The following is a 19,331-nucleotide window of genomic DNA, read 5'->3' as shown; positions in this document are numbered from 1 at the left end:
GCTGGCGAGCCAGCCTGGCGGGGGGCTGCGGGGCTTGATCTTAGGAGCCTTCCCGAGAGGCCGCGGGTCGTGGGGCAGCGGGAGGTGAACTTCAGAAGTCCTGTCCACGCCTGCTTCCCGCTAGCACTTTACATCCCCACGTTTTGGGTGTTAAGTTAGGGAGTACATTTCCCAGGGAAGTTGTGAAGTAGTTCGGCTGCCCAAAGCTGTGGTGCAGGCAGGTTGATTCTTGGCCACCTTCGGAGGAGAGTTTCTTCAGCGGTGATAAGAATTACACATTAGTCAAACCATAGTGTAAAGCAAAGCAGCTGTTTGATCAACTACAGATTGTAATGGTGTTTTGTGTATACATGGCTTTAAATAGTGAAAAAAACCGTTCTTACATATTTCTTTTTAGGCCGGATGGAAAGAAAACCATGCAACGTTTATGAATGAACTGAAAAACCTTCAGGCTGAAGGACTTACGACTCTTGGCCAATCCCTAAGGACAGCTTTTGATTTATTAAATTTAAATAGATTAGTAACTGGCATAGACAACTATGGGCAGGTAGGTTGAATATTAAGGTGGAAAACAGTTAATTTTTCTTTTTGTGGAAAAACAGTCCAGTCCAAAAACTATATAACATGAAATACAGTACAAAAGATTTTGGATTAAAATACAACAAGCACATAATACAAAAATGAAACTCTGACCATACTATATATGTTTTATACGTAGTCCTCTTTTTCATCTTAAAATATATTTGTTACCTTGCACTAACATAAATAGATAAATATCCTGCCTCATCACACTCAGTACAGACACTAGTTGATTAGTGGTCTTCATTTCTATGCTAGAAAAAATGTTACAGGAAATTATTCTGTTTGTTATATCAGGGTTTAATTTAACTATATTGTACAACTACTATGAAAGGTAAGATTTTCATTGGAGTGCAATAACTGGCTGAATACATTTAAGATTTCTCAGCTTTTGAAGTTTATACCATAAGCAATTATTCAGGAAGAATTCTTAATTTCTGAATTAAATGGCAGGTCCAGAGGTGGTTTTTTAAAATTTATTTTAATTTTTTTTATTCTAAAACCTTGGGAGAGAGGCTGTTTGAAAATATGAAAGAACCTTTCCTTACTCCCTTACCCCACTCCCTACACTCTTCCATCTACTGCACTTGCTTGCATCTGTTTGAAGGTGAGAAAGAGCTTTAAATCACATGATGGTTCACTATGGAATAATGTAAAGCAATCTATTACAACTTTTTGAGATTTCAGGCTTGGAAAATAAAAATGTTTTATGTTACACATAAAAGAATATTAAATCCAAGGAGTTTAATTTTTATGCTGTAGTGCAAAGCACTATTACCACAATGATATATTTAGGTATACATTTTGTTCTTTTCTCAAGTTTCATGAGCCTCAGTTTTTATGAATTTCACAAATTTCAGGGGCAAATAACCTTACTACAATTTGTGGTTGTTTTATATAGAAAGAAACAGAATTGTTCCCTTGGTTTAGAAATGTTTGCATTTTACTTCTTAGGAGTAACTTAGCCATATAGCATTTAGTATGCCTTGGAATTCAGAGTCACTTTGTTTCTGTTTTTATCTAAATGGATTCCCATTGTTTAATTAAGTAAATGTGTATTTTCCTACCACATTAATGTTTTTGTTTCCCCTTCTCTGTGTTGCTTTATTTTGCAACTCAGTATTTTAGGCAGATTTACCAGGACTTTTTTAGTTTGTTTTTGTAAAATAATGGATTTCCTTTTCTTTCATATTTCTTTGTTATTTGTAGTACTTAAACAGTCTTTCATTGCTTAAGGTTTTGGTCTAAATTTCTTTTAGATCAAAAAAAAAATTTGAAACTTGCCATTGGTTATCCTTTTTTGGTTGTCAGGTTTTCAGTATGTAGCAGAACTATTGATTTCCTGTTTTTCTGCATTACATTTCATAAGTGGGAAAGACAATTAGACACATTTACTTTCTACAAGCTAATTAAAAATATTGCTTAGGGTGCTTCCTTAGAAAAACTGATTATAATGGAGAGACTGAGGACATTTGTAATTTAAACCTGTATTTCTTTTTTCCCAGTTGCCATCTTCCACTGGAGATCACTTAAGTTCTTGTCCATAAAGATTACAGAAAGTTTGAGGTTGAAGGTGGTCCAGCTGTGCTGTTACCAGTTTGACCAAGAGAAAAGCCTGGAGATTAGGATGTTTTTGCATGTTAGGATTTATTAATTCAACAAGGGGAAGGAATAATATTTCTCAGTTTTTTTGATGAATAAGCAAGGAGAGATATTAACACTTAAGTCCTGAGCTGGCACATAAAATGATACTAGTATTAAACTAACTTAGGAAGCCACAATTTCAAAATGAAAATGAAAATGATCGAGTAAAGTGTTCAGTGAGAAGAAAACATCTTTCCAGATTATATTTTTCATCATAAGACTTTTTTTTTGCTAATTTAGATAGTATACATTTACAATTATAAATTGTAAATTATGAAGAATTTTGGATGTCTCAAATAATTAACACAAAATATAGTTCATGCATTTTCTTTGTAAAAGTACTTTGTATCTGCCTATTTTCTGTGGAATACCTCTTACCCTGTTTTTACATAAATAACTTTCATCACCCTCTATGCTAGCATCTGTGGAGCCCACACTACTAAATATTTGTATATAATCACAATAATTGAAGGAAATGAGGAAAGGCCAGCTAGATGCTTGATTTTATAGAGCATCTGAAAACCTTTTAAGTTTCTAAGTTTTCTTAAATATCTAAATTTGATTCTTCAGCATAAATGTGGGCGTGTGTGTGTGTATGTACGTATGGCATAGATACTGCAAACTTGCTCTCCCCACATACATGTACGTATGTGATTTTTCTATAGCCAAAAGTATTTTTAATATCTATATTGCATCTGTTAATTTAGTTAGCATACCTATAAGTAAAACATCTTTGAGATATTAGTTAGGATACTAACGAATTTGCAGGGCCTCTATAGAGTAGCTGAGAATAAAGAATGATACTTGGTGAATGTTTTCTTCAAGCATTTTGGATATCCCACTAAAAATACTCCTTGCATTTAGAAGTCCTTATAAATATTTAATTTTGATAATCAGTACCATGTCTACAGTCATGGAACAATGTGTAGCTTCTAGTCAAATCTTTTCCTTAAGTATAGCAGCTCCTTATTAAATTGCTTATCATTGCAGCTAAATTCAATATATATTTTTTTCACATGTTCACCAGAGTTTCAAAAATAATGCTGATCTTTTGAGAGCCACTGAACATTTGAACTTAATTTCTAAAGTTAGGGCACATCTAAAGTTAGAGAAGTCTGATTGAAGTTTTATATGTAGATTGGTTTATTTTTCATACTGTCCCAAATTATTCTGTTTTCTTGAAATGTTTTCAATATTGCCCCCCCCCCCCCCCCTTTTTTTTTTTTTTAAGTTCGGTTCCAGCTATATTCAGATGTTAAATATTATTCTAGCCTGTAATTCATCATTTTTGTCACTAGACTGATTCCATACTCCTACAACTCATTATACTAGTACTGGTTAGGTTATTTCAGGATTTAGAATGGTACCTGACCTACTACTACTCCGTGTCCCCTCTGTGAAGATAATCTTGGACCAATACCCTAAAATGAGATGTAATATGTATTTAATTTTTTGAGTGTAAACTTCATTGGAAAATGGTGGCTTTCAGATAAGATTAAATAGAATGAATCTTAGGGAGAATAATTTTAAATAATTTGATTCTTCAGCATAAAGAACTTTTGGTGAACTTTGCAGAAAATGCAGGTAGAGTTTTTCCTCCTTTACCCAAGCAGTACACATTTAATATTCAGATAGTACAAAATACAGGCCTCTTTTAATGTTGGTAGGTCAAGTAATGAAAACTTGATTCCCATTTGGGTTTTTGGTTTCCCATAAGCTATCAACAAATGTATTCACAGTAGTTTGGTATTGACTATAGACATCTTTTCAAAAGAAAATTAGATTATTATACTTGAACTTATTACTATGCTGAATATGAACTGGAAACACAGTGGTGAATTGTATTTGGTAAATTTTTTCAGTGCCTGAATATTTTTCCTAAATTTTAAATTGTGGTAAAGAACATATAAGAAAATTTACAATGTTAACCATTTTCACGTGTACTAGTATAGTTCGGTCACATTGTTCCAACCAGTCTTTGGGACTTTTCATCTTGCAAAACTGAAACTCTGTACCCATTAAATAGTAGTAACTCCTCATTTTCCCTCTTCTCATCTTCTAACAACTTCCATTCTACTTACTGTCTCTATGAATTTGACTGCTTTAAAGATAACTGGTATAAGTGGAATCATACAGTACAGTTGACCCTTGAACAATGCTGGGGTTAGGGACACCTACCCCTGCTTTTGACTCCCCCACTACCTAACTATTAATAGCCTACTGTTAACTATAAGTGTTACTCATAACAGCCAATTAACACATATTTTTGTATGTTATATGTATTATATCTTGTATGCTTATAATAAAGTGAGTTAGAAAAAAAGTTAAGAAAATTATAAGACATTTACAGTGCTGTACTTATTTATTAAAAAACAACAACAAAAACCAAGTATAATTGGACCTGTGCAGCTCAATTCCATGTTCAAGGGTCAACTGTATTTGTCTTCTTTCAACTGGCTTATTTTGCTTAGCATAATGTTCTCAAGGTCCATACATGTCAGGATTTCATTCCTCGAAAGGCTTAATAATTTTTTTATTGTATGTACATACCACATGTTGCTTATCCATTCGTCTGTCAATGGACACTTGGGTTGCTTCCACCTCTTGGCTATTGTGAATAATGCGGCTATTAACATGGTATGCAAATGTGAAAGGTTTTGTGTTCAATTCTTTTGGATATATCCCATGAAGTGCAGTTGGATCGAATGGTAAACTTTTTAAATTTTTGAGGAACTGCCATTTTTAAAATTTTGAGGAACCGTTATGTTGCTTCCCATAGCGGTTGCACTATTTTGTATTTCCACTAACAGGCACAGTAATTACAGTTTCTCCACATTCTCGTCAACACTTATTATTTTGTTTTTCTCAGATTAGTCATCCTAATGGGTGTCAGGTGATATCTCATTGTTTTGTTTTGTGGTTTTAAAAAAATAATATATTTTTATTTATTTCAGAGAGGAATGGAGAGGGAGAGATAGAAACATCAATAATGAGGGAGAACCATTGACTGGCTGCCTCCTGCATGCCCACAACCTGGGCATGTGCCCTTCAGTCCGCAGGCCAATGCTCTAACCACTGAGCAAACCGGGTAGGGCTCATTGGTTTTTTAGCATTTACCTCATTGTTATTTATGTTGAGCATCTCTTCATATGCTGGTTGGACATTTGTATATTGGCTTTGGAGAAATGTCTATTCAAGACCTTTGTTCTTTCTTCTTCTTCTTTTTTTTAAGCTGTAGGAGTTCCCTTATCAGATAATGTGATTTGCAAATACTTTCTCAGATTCCAGGGGTTACCTTTTCACTCTATTGATTGTGTCCTTTGGTGCACAGAAGTTTTAATTTTTGATGCAGTCTAATTTATCAGCATTTTTTGTTGTTGCCTGTGCTTTTGGTGTCATATCTAAGCATTGACAAATCCAATGTCTTTGAAGCTTTCCCCTATATTTTGTCTTAAGAGTTTTAGTTGTAGGTCTTACATTTAAGTTTTCAATCTATTTTGAGTAAATTTTTGTATATGGTGTAGGGTAAGGTTCCAACATCTTTCTTTTGCATGTGGACATCTGGTATTCCCAACACCATTTGTTAAGACTGTCCTTTCCCCACTTAAAGGTCTTGGTAAGTCCTTAAACTTTTTAGCCTCCTAAAATTATTTTTAATATTTATTGTTAGCTGATAGGGAACTCTACAGTAAAACTTGCTTAAATGTTTTTTCTCCATCTTTATTTAATTGTGTAAAAGAAGAGGAATGGCCAGGAATGTGAAAATTTGAATCCCAGTTCTGACCTCAACATTTGCATTACTTTGTAACTTTGGACAGTTAACTTTACTACCCTGTCTCTCTGCTGCTTCGTATTCTAATGAAGCCAGTGTACTGTTGTTATAAAATCAATGAGAGGTTTGATGAGAGGGTTAAATGGGGTGGTATAGTAAAATGTATTTTAAAAATTATGAAGTGCTCAGTAAGGCACAAAGCAGCATACTTTTTTCATTAATAGATTAGCTTATTTCCCTCTAGTTTTCTATTATTTTTCAGTTTAAAATTTGAGATTACAATTATAAAAATCTAGTGACATGTTAAGCTGATTTTTATTACATGGTTTAAAATCTATTAGTGGTATATTAAATGTATATTTTTCTGGGCTTTGTATTCTTTTTTGGGAAACAGTGCAGTAAATACTATAACTTGGTGAAAGTTGTCATAATGGCAATTGATAAACAGGGATAAAATATAGGGCTAGTATTTAAAAAAATTTGTTAAGCAAAAGTTGGACATAAATAGTTCAGCACGTAAATCATTATTTTGCAGGAATTAAAGTTAGAAAAGGGACACACATGCTTTAGGGTTCTTTCAAAGAGGGAGCTCCCCCTAGTGCATTTAAGATGAGATTTAAATAAGGAAGCTTTGAGGAGCACATCTGTTGGGAAATCAGGGATATTTTAATAAGGTTTGACTGAGCTCAGAGTAACGAAATGGATATGGTTTATTTTCCATTGAGTGTTATTTTTAAAGGTGGTAATTGAAATAAAAATGTGAAGGTTTATTTTTTTAAAACACTTGCTATAATTTTTCTTCATAATATTACACTCCAAATTTCTTTTCTAAAGGAACAAAAACTACCCTTTCATGATTTTTCAAAAGAAAATGAAAAACAATAAGGATATCATTGCATTCTTAACTAGAAATTATTAAAAAGGAATGAGTACAAAAGGCAAAAGTAATAGGTTCTGCTTCTTCAAAGAGAATTTTATTTTTCCTTCTTGTAAGAGGTTGTCAATAATTATGTATTAAACTATGTACAACTGAAAATTAAAAGGCCGGCAACAAATCTAATATTTGAATGAAATAATTCACTTATTCAAGTATTTTGAATTGATTTAAGATCATTTGTGCTCAGAATTAGCTAAAAGGATAGTTTGTCCATGTTCATGTCATGGGTTTCTTCAAAGAGATTGTGTAATATTTTGTAACTTGAGATTTTCTTAAATATTTAAAATTATTTTTAGCCATCATAATCTTTCACCCAAATTTATAATCTTGGTGGGCTTTTTTTTTTTTAAATCACATAAACCAGTCATGTTCATTTTTTTTAATTAAAAAAATTTTCCTTATATAAATTTAATTTTTGTTTAGCCTTATTTTTAATCTATTTAACTTAAGCATGGTCTCCAGACCATAAACAAAATACTGAACTTTTATTGAGATACAACTTAGTACATAGATCCTAAGTCTGAAGTTTAATGAATTTTTGTATACACTCTTAAAAAAAATTTGAACTTTGCATCTACTGACAGTACTTTACATTGGCCTTTCTATAAGTATTATGGTTATTGTTTCATAGGGCTTTAGAAGTCAAAGTGATGTTAGACGTTTACTCCATCTTTTTTCATTTTATGGATAAAGAAAGTAACGCCTAGAGAAGTTAAAATGCTTAATTCACATTTCTGAAATATTTTAAAGATTACAATTGGTTATGGAGTAGTTATGCAGATTTTATTAGTAGTTTATGTAATATTTAAGAATACATTTTAGTTAAAGGCATAACCAGTAGATCTGCGCCCTTTTTTGGGGTATATCTATAATTCTTTAATGAAATATACATTCTTTCAGTTCCTCTGAATACCAGGCATTTCATTTTGCCATTGTATTATATTTAATCTTTCTTGTAACACACTATTGAAATAATGTTTATTAGATTCAGATGAATTTCCTCCCTACTCCCATGTTTGGAAAAAAATAATGAATTTGGAGGACAGTTGACAGGATTTTTTTATTTTACCAACATTAGTTTAAGCCTAGATACTAATATATATATTAGTATATGTATATTTTTTTTAATGGCACCTTTTGACTTTATTTCATAGATTATTATATTTCTGATGTAGTTAATTAATATAGAGCTCTTAACCTAGTCAGTTAATTGACTTTTCCGTTATAGTACACCAGCCAATATTAGTGCTGTAATTGTAACTTTTTACTTGGAAAGTTTTGTAATTAACTATTATGTTTCTTTTCATGTAAGGTAATTTTGAAAATCTCTAATCATTGTTTTTTAAGATTCAGAAATACCTGCTTGATTCTGAATTCCTACTCCACCTGTAAGTTTCTGGCATGTCTTGTAACCTTTCAGCCTTTAGTTTCCCCATTAGGAAAATGGGATGAAAGGATCTATCTTGCCAGGATTGTGGTAAAGATGAGGTGATATACAACATAATTTATTATTTTAACACATATTATCATTTTTGTGACTTTCCTTTTATTTAAGTTTTAAAAATTGGAGTTATGGTTACATAGAGTATTTTATCCAGTTCCTTTTAGAACAAGCAGTGTGATAATGAAAGAACTGCTTCATTAGAACTGACTGTGCCTGGTTCTGCCACTTACTAGCTTCTGTTATATTGACAAGTCCCTTAACCTCACTGAGTTTCAAATTTCCCATCCACAAAATGGTGATAATACCAAATTTGAAAATTTTTATAAGAATTAGAAATAACATGTGTATGTGTGTGTGTATATATATATATATATATATACACACATATATATATAATTTTAATATAATTTTATAAAAATTTTATTTAGACTTTTTATTGTTGGGAATCCCAAATGCAAGCTCAACGATGTAGAAATAATATTTGTTATTTACCTAGCAAAGTATTTGCTTGGTACAGGGTAGAAATTCAGATGATGATGATGTTCATCATCATCCTGAATAGTAAGGTAAACATTTAATAGGGTAAAGCTTTCTAATTTGAAAACTTTGAGAGAAAAAAACAATAAAAAGTGTTTCATAATTCATCACAGGGACCGAGAGTTAGCTATTCAGTAGGTCCAGCTAAAGTAAAATATCTTGCCATAGAGAATGCAATGGCTTTTGGTTTTGAATTGAATCGCTATAGATTGCTCCAGAAATACTTTCCTGTTGGTATTACAAAACTATTTCCCCTCAAATCTGTTTCTTGTTCAAAAACAGATAATAAAAGTGTTTTTATTAAAAAAGGTTTTTGATTTTCAAAGCGAGAAAGGGTTTAAGCCTCTTTGAGGAAATTTAGATTCAAGTCAATTTCTAGGGCTTTGTAATAGTATATTTTAGAATTTAAGTAGGTGATAGTTGGGATAAGGGAGAAGGGAGATGGTTTTTGTCCAGAAAGGTCAAATGTAAAGTGTATGATCCCTTTATTGTTTGTAATGTAGATTTATTGTGGGGGCGGAAAAATAACAGGATAAGCCTAGGAAAGATTTTTTTATGTGACAGTATTTCTTTTTTCGGGCATATATGATTTGAACTTTGATTATCGATATATTGAGATAGTTGCTCATAAACTATTTTAACTTACAATTAAGAGGTTTAGTTGTAACCAAAGGACAAATTTATATCAGCCTAGTAATGTCTTACCACTAGTCTCTATGGACTCTTGCCTTTCTTATCTGTGCCTTAAAAGGGTATGACATTGTAATATATATATTTTATCCATAGTTTTGCCCAGAAAAAGCTACAGGACTTATGGTAAAGGTCTTTGGAAGGATTAAAGCATCTGAAAAAGTGTGTTGCAGAAATACAAACAGTTCTGACTATTTGAGAAAAAGTAATTGTAGCATTAGCTGTTAAGTAATATAATTTGTAACTAGTAAATGACAGGATTGATACTGGCATGTTAAATGAATACTTTCCCTTTGTCTTAAACCTGGTAAACATAATTAGATATTAGAAATCACCAACAAAGTCTTCTAGCTGTTATGGAATTTAAACACTGGAAGCATCCAAACAATTATTCTGGAAGGGTTAAAAACAATAGGTCATTATTACTTTTGATAATAGATTATTTTTAATCACTGGGATTGAAGATGATTGAATATGCAGTGTTCTATGAAAAGTTGGCTGTGAAAAACCACAGTGGGTGATATTACAAAGGCTAGGTTGGAAAGAACATGGCAGACTGTAGTACTCTTATATTATTAGGAATAAGCAAAACAATGTATTGGCCTTTGGAAATACCTTAGTTGTCATGGTTCCTGATCGTTTATGCACTTTGGCCTGTAATAACTAATGTAAAATTATGAATTTTCTGCAATTTTAGTTGTCAATCCCATTTCTCAAATCAGTAAACTAGAAAGAAAAAACAAGAGATTACCTCCAGAAAATTGGGTCTAAGTCAAATAGTAGAAAGAGTATATTTTATTGTTAACCCATAATGGATAATGTAATCTAATCCCAAACAAGATTTGTCTGTTGGATGTAAATCCTGATGTAAAAAAGTTATCTTGTCATGTTCTTAGGACTTCCATTTTAGTGAGCTATAGCAGCAATCTGAAATATGTAACAATCTGTTTTTATCTATTTATGACAGCTGCCTTTTCATGAGGTTCATTTCTAAGGTAGAACCTTGGATTTATATGTATAGTTAGGAAGGCTTAAAAAATTTTAACAGTAGGCCCAAATATGTGGATATTATTTTGTTTCCCAAAATGTCATCTACTTTGAAAATTTAAAATCTATATATACTTTGGAAGGTATTTAGCACAAGCATAAATAATTGGAACCAACAAAAATGAATTTCTAAAAATTCATTGCTCAAGTATATATACCTATGTAATGGATTTGGAGAAATTTAAATATTTCCTAAAAAAATCTTACTAAAATTGGATTATCACCCATTCTCCTAGAAAATGGAAAACCCATATATAGGTATAGATATAGATATAGATATAGATAGATATAGATACATTTTTTTTTCTTTTTTACAAAACAGTGCCCTTTAACATTAACCGCACATTATGATTTATTTGATTAAATTATTTTCAGATTCGTCTTCAGCCATAGCATAAGGGAAATAATGGACTCAGTTTTCCCAAGTGCTTATCATGAGTTTTTTTCCCTTTATTAAATTGCATGCTTTATTACTAACTTTACTAATATGTAACACTTATTATGTAGTCCCCTTTCATTTTCAGTTGCTGTCTTGAAGATACTTATGTAGAATATTATGGTCAAATTCCATATATTTGGTAGGACAGCTGTTGTGTGTATGAATGATTCATTTGAGAGCATATTCATATTTGTAATGTGGATGTTTTTAGAAGGAAGTAACCATAATGGTTAAAGGAATGACTTAAACAGACTTTTGCAAAAGTAATGTCTGCAGATTTACTGGTAATCAGCAAACCAAGTAGATGATTAATCTTGATAGAAGAGGCAGATCTGTGTGATTTATTGTAGCCAGATTAATTTTCAGCATCATTGCTATATAATTTCACTTGTCTTTGAAAATATGTTTTCATTTTGGCTTTTATTTTTTACTTTTTTTTTGTCGTGTTTCTAAGATGTTTATTACATGCTTTGCTGGAATAATTTTTCCCAAGTTAATATTACCCAATCCATTTAATATAATGGATATATTAAGTTCTTTTTTTTTTAAATTTTATTTTTTAAAAAATTTTGTTTTATTGCTTAAAGTATTACAAAGAGTATTACATATTTTAAAGTATTACAAAGGGTATTATATATGTGTCCTTTTTTATCTCCGCCCTTGACAATCCCCTGGCCTCCCCTACCCCCCAGTGTCTTATGTCCATTGGTTTTGCTTATATGCATGCATACAAGTCCTTCGGTTGATCTCTTACTCCCCTCCCTTCTGCCCCCCAACCCTCTCTGGCCTTCCCACTGCAGTTTGACAATCAGTTTGAGGCAGCTCTGCCTCTGTATCTATTATTGTTCAAAAGTTTGTAATGGTCTTTATTATCCATGAATGAGTGAGATCATGTGGTATTTTTCCTTCATTGACTGGCTTATTTCACTTAGCATAATGCTCTCCAGCTCCATCCATGCCGTTGCAAATTGTAAGAGTTCCTTCTTTTTTACAGCAGCATAGTATTCCATCGTGTAGATGTACCACAGTTTTCTAATCCATTCATCTACTGATGGGCACTTAGGCTGTTTCCAGATCTTAGCTATGGTGAATTGTGCTGCTATGAACATATGGGTGCATATATCCTTTCTGATTGGTGTTTCTGGTTTCTTGGGATATATTCCTAGAAGTGGGATCACAGGGTCAAATGGGAGTTCCATGTTTTGTTTTTTGAGGAAACTCCATACTGTCTTCCATAGTGGCTGCACCAGTCTGCATTCCCACCAGCAGTGCACAAGTGTTCCTTTTTCTCCACATCCTCTCCAGCACTTGTCGTTTGTTGATTTGTTGATGATAGCCATTCTGACAGGTGTGAGATGGTACCTCATTGTTGTTTTGATTTGCATCTCTCGGATGATTAGTGACTTTGAGCATGTTTTCATATGTCTCTTGGCTTTCTGAATGTCCTCTTTTGAAAGGTGTCTATTTAGATCCTTTGCCCATTTTTTGATTGGATTGTTTATCTTCTTTTTGTTAAGTTGTATGAGTTCCCTATAAATTTTGGAGATTAGGCCCTTATCAGATATGACGTTGGCAAATATGTTTTCCCACGCAGTGGGTTTTCTTGTTGTTTTGTTGATGGTTTCTTTTGCTGTGCAGAAGCTTTTTATTTTGATGTAGTCCCATTTGTTCATTTTCTCTTTAGTTTCAACTGCCCTAGGAGCTGTATCAGTGAAGAAATTGCTTTGGCATATGTCTGAGATTTTGTTGCCTTTGGATTCTTCTAGAATTTTTATGGTTTCCTGTCGTACATTTAAGTCCTTTATCCATTTTGAGTTTATTCTTGTGTATGGTGTAAGTTGGTGGTCTAGTTTCATTTTCTTGCATATATCTGTCCAATTTTCCCAACACCATTTATTGAAGAGACTATCTTGGCTCCATTGTATGTTCTTGCCTCCTTTGTCAAATATTAATTGAGCGTATTGGTTGGGGCTGATTTCTGGGCTCTCTATTCTATTCCATTGATCTATATGTCTGTTCTTGTGCCAGTACCAGGCAGTTTTGAGAACAGTGGCTTTGTAATACAGCTTGATATCTGGTATTGAGATCCCACCTACTTTGTTCTTTCTCAGGATCGCTGCAGCTATTCGGGGTCGTTTTTTGTTCCAGATGAATTTTTGGAGAGTTCGTTCTAGGTCTGTGAAATATGCCGTTGGTATTTTAATGGGAAGTGCGTTGAATTTATAGATTGCTTTGGGCAGTATGGACATTTTAATGATGTTGATTCTACCAATCCAAGAACATGGTATGTTCTTCCATCTCTTTATGTCTTCCTCTATCTCTTTTTTCAATGTCCTGTAGTTTTCTGAGTAGAGGTCTTTTACCTCTTTAGTTAAGTTTATTCCTAGGTAGCTTAATTTTTTTGGTGCGATGGTAAATGGGATTGTTTTTATAATCTCTCTTTCTGAAAGTTCACTATTGGTGTATAGAAATGCCTCAGATTTCTTGGCATTAATTTTGTATCCTGCTACTTTGCCAAATTCATGTATTAAGTCTAGTAGCTTTTTGATGGAGTCTCTAGGGTTTTGTATGTATAATATCATGTCGTCTGCAAATAAGGACAGTTTTACTTCCTCTTTTCCAATTTGGATGCCTTTTATTTCTTCTTCTTGTCTAATTGCAATGGCTAATACTTCCAGTACTATGTTGAACAGGAGTGGTGAGAGTGGGCATCCCTGTCTTGTTCCTGTTTTTAGGGGAAATGGTGTTAGTTTTTGTCCATTGAGTATGATGTTGGCTGTGGGTTTGTCATATATGGATGTTGAGGTGTTGAGGTATGATCCTTCTATTCCCACCTTGCTGAGAGTTTTTATCAAAAATGGGTGTTGGATTTTGTCTTTCTGCATCTCTGCATCAATTGATATGACCATGTGGTTTTTTTCTTTCAATTTGTTTATGTGATGTATTACGTTTATTGATTTACGGATGTTGTACCATCCTTGCATCCCTGGGATAAATCCTACTTGGTCATGGTGTATGATCTTTCTGATGTACTGCTGGATCCGATTTGCTAAGATTTTGTTGAGGATTTTGGCATCTATGTTCATGAGGGATATTGGCCTGTAATTCTCTTTCATTGTGTTGTCTTTACCTGGTTTTGGTATTAGGGTGATGCTGGCTTCATAGAATGAGCTTGGAAGTGTTCCTTCCTCTTGAATTTTTTGTAGTAGTCTGAGGAGGATAGGTTTTAGTTCTTCCTTGAATGTTTGGTAAAACTCCCCTGTGAAGCCGTCTGGCCCTGGGCTTTTGTTTGCTGGAAGCTTTTTGATGACTGCTTCGATTTCTTCCATAGTTATTGGCCTATTGAGATTTTTAAATTCTTCCTGATTGAGTTTTGGAAGGTTGTATTTTCCAGGAATATGTCCATTTCCTCCAGGTTGTCTAGTTTGTTGGAGTAGAGTTGTTCATAGTATTTTTTAACAATCATTTGTATTTCTGTGGGGTTATATTAAGTTCTTTATTCAGAATGTTAGTATTTATTAAGTAAAATGTATTTCTGGTAGCCTCATTATTCCTTTTATGCCAGTATAAACACTATTTGGCTATTACTACTTTTAAATAGTGCCCAAACCAATAATTTATTTTCTAGAATAACTTTATTCAAAGTTTACATTTCAGTTCAAATGTAAAACTCATATTCTGTGAAATTATTAAATATTTTAGATATATTGAATTGACATTACTGTCCTTTGATGCAGTATACTTAGCCTTATCAATTATTGAGTTTCCTTAACAATTTTTTTCACACGATTTTCTAGTTCTTATAGTTGGTATTTCTTGTAATCATTACTATTATATTTATTTAAATTAAATTCCAGGACATTTCTCCTTATTCATTATATTAAAATGAATATAGGAGTTTCTCCTGCTTTTGCAGGTCTTAATTTTCAGTTGTTTTTAATGTTGTTATGTTTTTTATTTTTATTTATTTATTTTATTTATTTTTTTAAAATATATTTTATTGATTCTTTACAGAGAGGAAGGGAGAGAGATAGAGAGTCAGAAACATCGATGAGAGAGAAACATCGATTCAGCTGCCTCTTGCACGCCCCCTACTGGGGATGTGCCCGCAACCCAGCTACATGCCCTTGACCGGAATCGAACCCAGGACCCATCAGTCCGCAGGCCCGACGCTCCATCCACTGAGCCAAACCGGTTTCGGCTGTTGTTATGTTTTTTAAAATAGGAATTATATGGTTAGGTAAAGGAACTGTATTGGTATACAATTGTATAATGGAATTACTTGAAACTAAAAATGTTTCTTTTAATATGGACTTCTAACATTTTTTAATAAGCTATAAACCTTAATGTATTCTAAGATACTCATTTTTATACACTAGCAGATTTTTAAAATTTTATTTTTGGATGCTAAGCACCTTTTAATTTTAAATAGTACTAATTTTGAACACATCATGCCCTGGTTAAAAAGTTCAAGCATTATAGAAAGTTATACAGATGCTCACTTCCATTCTTCAGAGGCAGCCATGGTTAATCAATTTGTGACATATCCTTCAGAGATCTTTTGTATATAATCAAAGGTATTTTAAAAGCACTAATTTCTTAAGATGAATATTTTAGAGTTTTTACATCAAAAGACATGTCACATCACTTGAGAACTTAACGATAAAAATAATAATCTTGCTGAATTCTAAAACAAACATAAACTTTTAATTCTGGCCTTGGAATATTGATTTAAATGTATATCTGCCAGGTCTTTATTGACTTAAATGTTACTATATTTTGTTTGGAATGTGTAATTAACCTGTTGTATATCCATCCCTGTAATATATTGAACCTCCCCATCCTTTAAAAATATAGCTATGCCCTAGCCAGTTTGGCTCAGTGGAGAGCATTGGCCCTCAGACTGAAGAGTCGTGGATTAGATTCCCGTCAAGGGCACATGCCTCTGGTTACAGGCTTGATCCCTGGCCCTGGTAAGAGTGCGTGTGGGAGGCAATGAATTGGTGTGTGTCTCTCATATCGATGTTTCTCTCTCTGTCTCTCCCCCTTCCTCCCATGGGTGAGGATTAACAAAACAAAACAAAACAAAATAAAAAGGTAGCTAAGCAGTATTAATGACAATGAATTATTGAATAGAAAATATAATTAAATATAATTAGGATTATGATTTCATAGATCTTACTACTGTAGTGTTAGAGTAAAATAAAAAATGGAACTAATTTAAAGAAAAATATTAAATATTAGTACAGGTAATAAGATGCTGAAAAAACTCTGGTTGTGGTATACAGATGTGGAAAGGGCAATACTGAACTAAGGAATGTTGTTTATTTTAGTTGTATTAAAAGCTGCTATTCTCAGTTATATATAGTTGTAATAGTGTTTATTATTATCTGTATTATGACTAGTAAGTCTTTGGATGTGAATTGTATCCTTAGATACTTTTCTTTTAGAAATAAGCTTAAAGTAGAATATTATACTTAATATTAATGTTTCTATATCTTATATTTCCTTTATATTTTCAGAATCTGAATTTTGACAAATTATATAGGAATTATATAAAAAGTTTCTAAATGAATATGAGGTGGTTTGTCATTTTAAGAAACTTTGTTATCTCTATTATCTATGGTAATAGAGGAAAGTAGGATAGATAATGCAGGCTTCATTTCATATTCTTACTGTTTAAGTAAATTCTGTAAAGATGTAAATAAAGAAAACCAAAGATCTAATGTAGCATCTTAACCATTATGAAAATTTTAACAACGGTCTTGCTTAGTACTTGTTCAGTGTATGCATGAGAACTTTTTAATGATATAGTACATATTTCTTAACTATGGCAGCCCTTCCCATCTTTCTGCTTGCTATTTCTTTTATTTATTTGAAAAGGAAGTTCCAAGATTGAAAAAGCACAGGCTATTTCTGGAAGTTTTGATATTTTTGTTTAGGTGATATTCTTTTAACCTAGATGTATAAGATGTTATATACCTTAACATTTCTTCTGTTGATTGCTATTGGCCATAGCTTTCCTGGCATATAGCAAAATAGCTAGATAGTAAGTAATTGGTGTGGATTAACTGAAGATACTACCACAGAAGAGCCAGAGAGCTCACTTTTGTTGCAATTTTCCCAACAGAAACCTTAAGCCATGGGGAAAATGTAGCACACACAGGCATTTGGCTATCCTCATGGGATTATTCAAAGGACTGTTAACGTGGTGGAGCATGGAAGAAAACTTGACACCAAAGAGCCCTTTGGTCTTACAGCACAGTAGCAACTAAGTTTTCTAAGTGCTCAGAGTTGCCTTCCTTTTGTTTCAGAAAATAATAGCTAAGACCCGTTTAAGGGTATAGTAAAATTCCTGTGTCCCTCCCCAAAGTATATTGACAGTTTAGGAGTAAAATTAAAAATTCTGATTCTGAGAACCAGGTTAGTTCATATTTGGGGAGAAATTAGCCTTATTTTTACATTTGCAAAACTTTTCCTTGCAATGTTTCAACATTTCAAAAACATTTTTTACAAAAATGAAACAGGTTCTAACAGATAAGTTCTACTTTATATTTTTTAAATTTTCTTATTGGTATTATACTTTAATTGAATTAACACTGGGATATTTTTAAATTATTGAGAACTTAAGTGAAAATTTTTACTTTATAAGAACTCTTTTACCTGAGGCTTTTGACCAATATTAAATTCAATTTTTCTAAGTGACAGGGTTTCCATTAGCAAATAGCTCTAGAGGTAGAATATTATAATTTGCACTATATTTTCTGGTGACATGTCTAGATTTCTTTGCCAAGAACCACTACTTTCACATTAAAACATTTATTTAAAAAAATTAAATCTCTATTATAAATATTACAATAATTGAAAGTATTACATATGTTCCCTTTTCCCCCCCATTGGCCCTGTCTAGCCCACTCCCACCCCCCACCCCAGGCCTTCACCACCCTATTTTCTGTGTCCATGGGTTATGTTTATATGCATACAAGTTCTTTGATTGATCTCTTCCTACCTGTCTCCCTCCTCTGCCTTCCCTCAGATTCCACAGTCTGTTCTATGCTTCTATGTCTCTGGATCTGTTTTGTACATCTTGAATTTAATTCTGCTAATGGCAAAAGTAAACTTTTAGTCCCTCTACTGGCTGTCTTTGTTGTAGCAGAGCTTATTTATTTATTTATTTTGAGATTTTGTAACTAAACAAAAGTCTGTTTATAACTTTATGACCAAGGTGAATTTTGAGGGAAATTCTAAATACGGACTGTTTTCCAATGATCGACTTCATAAACATTAAGAATAAAACTTTAAAATAGTAACAATTAAAGGTAAAGATTTGAGAATACCTCAGATCCATAGGAGGAATGAAAATGATCATATTTTTCTTTACTTTTTTCCTTCTACCTTTGATCTTTATCTGAATTTTCCAAACCTTAAAGCTATTAAAATTAATATTTTATCTTATATTTATGTATATACTCTCTGAAAGTGAAGTCATATGGTTTTTAAAAGTAAACACTAATACATACTGCGTTTTGTATCAGTGTGTTTTTGTTTGGGGAGGTATATTGATTTATATATAGAAGAATTGATGGGTAAAATAGCATAGCAACAGGAAACCAGTAAAGGAATAGTACTACAGTAGTTAATTTCATTGCAGATAGAATATAATAAATAAAATAAAACTTATTTAATACCATTCATCATTGGGTAAATACATCATAATCCAGATTGGTTGTAGAATTGTTAGCTGCTACCAACAGGACTTTCAGGTGTTGCTGAAAGACCTTATGATTTGGAGTTGAATTAAGGTTCTGGCTTTGCCAGTTACCAGCTAGATGATTTTGGATTATATCATCTAATCTCTCTGAACATTTACTTGCCTCACCAAGTTTTTAGGGTCAAATGAGGTAAATTCTTTATTATTAGAGGCTCAGTGCATGAAATTTGTGCACAGGTAGGGTCTCTAGGCCTGGCCTGTGATCAGGGCCGATCTCCTTCCTCTCCCCGCTCGACGCCACCACTGGTTGCCCTCCCCCGGTTCCCGGTTCCCTATGGGGCTATTGGAGCCTGCCGGCCAGGGGGAGGGACCAAGAGGTTGGCCGTTCCTCCTGCTTGCCGACCCCGCCTCCTGCTGCCACTGATCACCTGGGGACCCGGCACCACCTGTGTCCACCACCACCCACCCCCCGGTTCCCCGTTCTTCATTGGGCGATAGGGGCCTGCAGGCTGGGGGCAGCTCCTGTGTTGA

The 19,331-nt window shown here is 33.1% G+C and overlaps 1 protein-coding gene across 4 annotated transcripts in view; it reads left to right on the top strand.

Moving 5' to 3' along the window:
• Positions 1-19,331, top strand: part of INTS6 (integrator complex subunit 6) — a 111,187-nt gene that overhangs the window by 1,656 nt on the left and 90,200 nt on the right. For 3 of the 4 annotated variants that reach the window (XM_014548293.1, XM_014548291.1, XM_005876934.2), the window contains exon 3: positions 398-547. The exons of the other annotated variant lie outside the window; for it this stretch is intronic. In XM_014548293.1, the coding sequence (XP_014403779.1) occupies positions 398-547 (150 nt within the window). The remainder of the gene's footprint in view (positions 1-397; positions 548-19,331) is intronic. 4 annotated transcript variants of the gene reach the window in all.

This window comes from Myotis brandtii, unplaced genomic scaffold (assembly GCF_000412655.1).
Source record: "Myotis brandtii unplaced genomic scaffold, ASM41265v1 scaffold500, whole genome shotgun sequence".
Classification (NCBI taxonomy): Eukaryota; Metazoa; Chordata; class Mammalia; order Chiroptera; family Vespertilionidae; genus Myotis; species Myotis brandtii.
The sequence above is the reverse complement of the archived record's forward strand: the minus strand, read 5'-3'. Positions and strand labels throughout refer to the sequence as shown.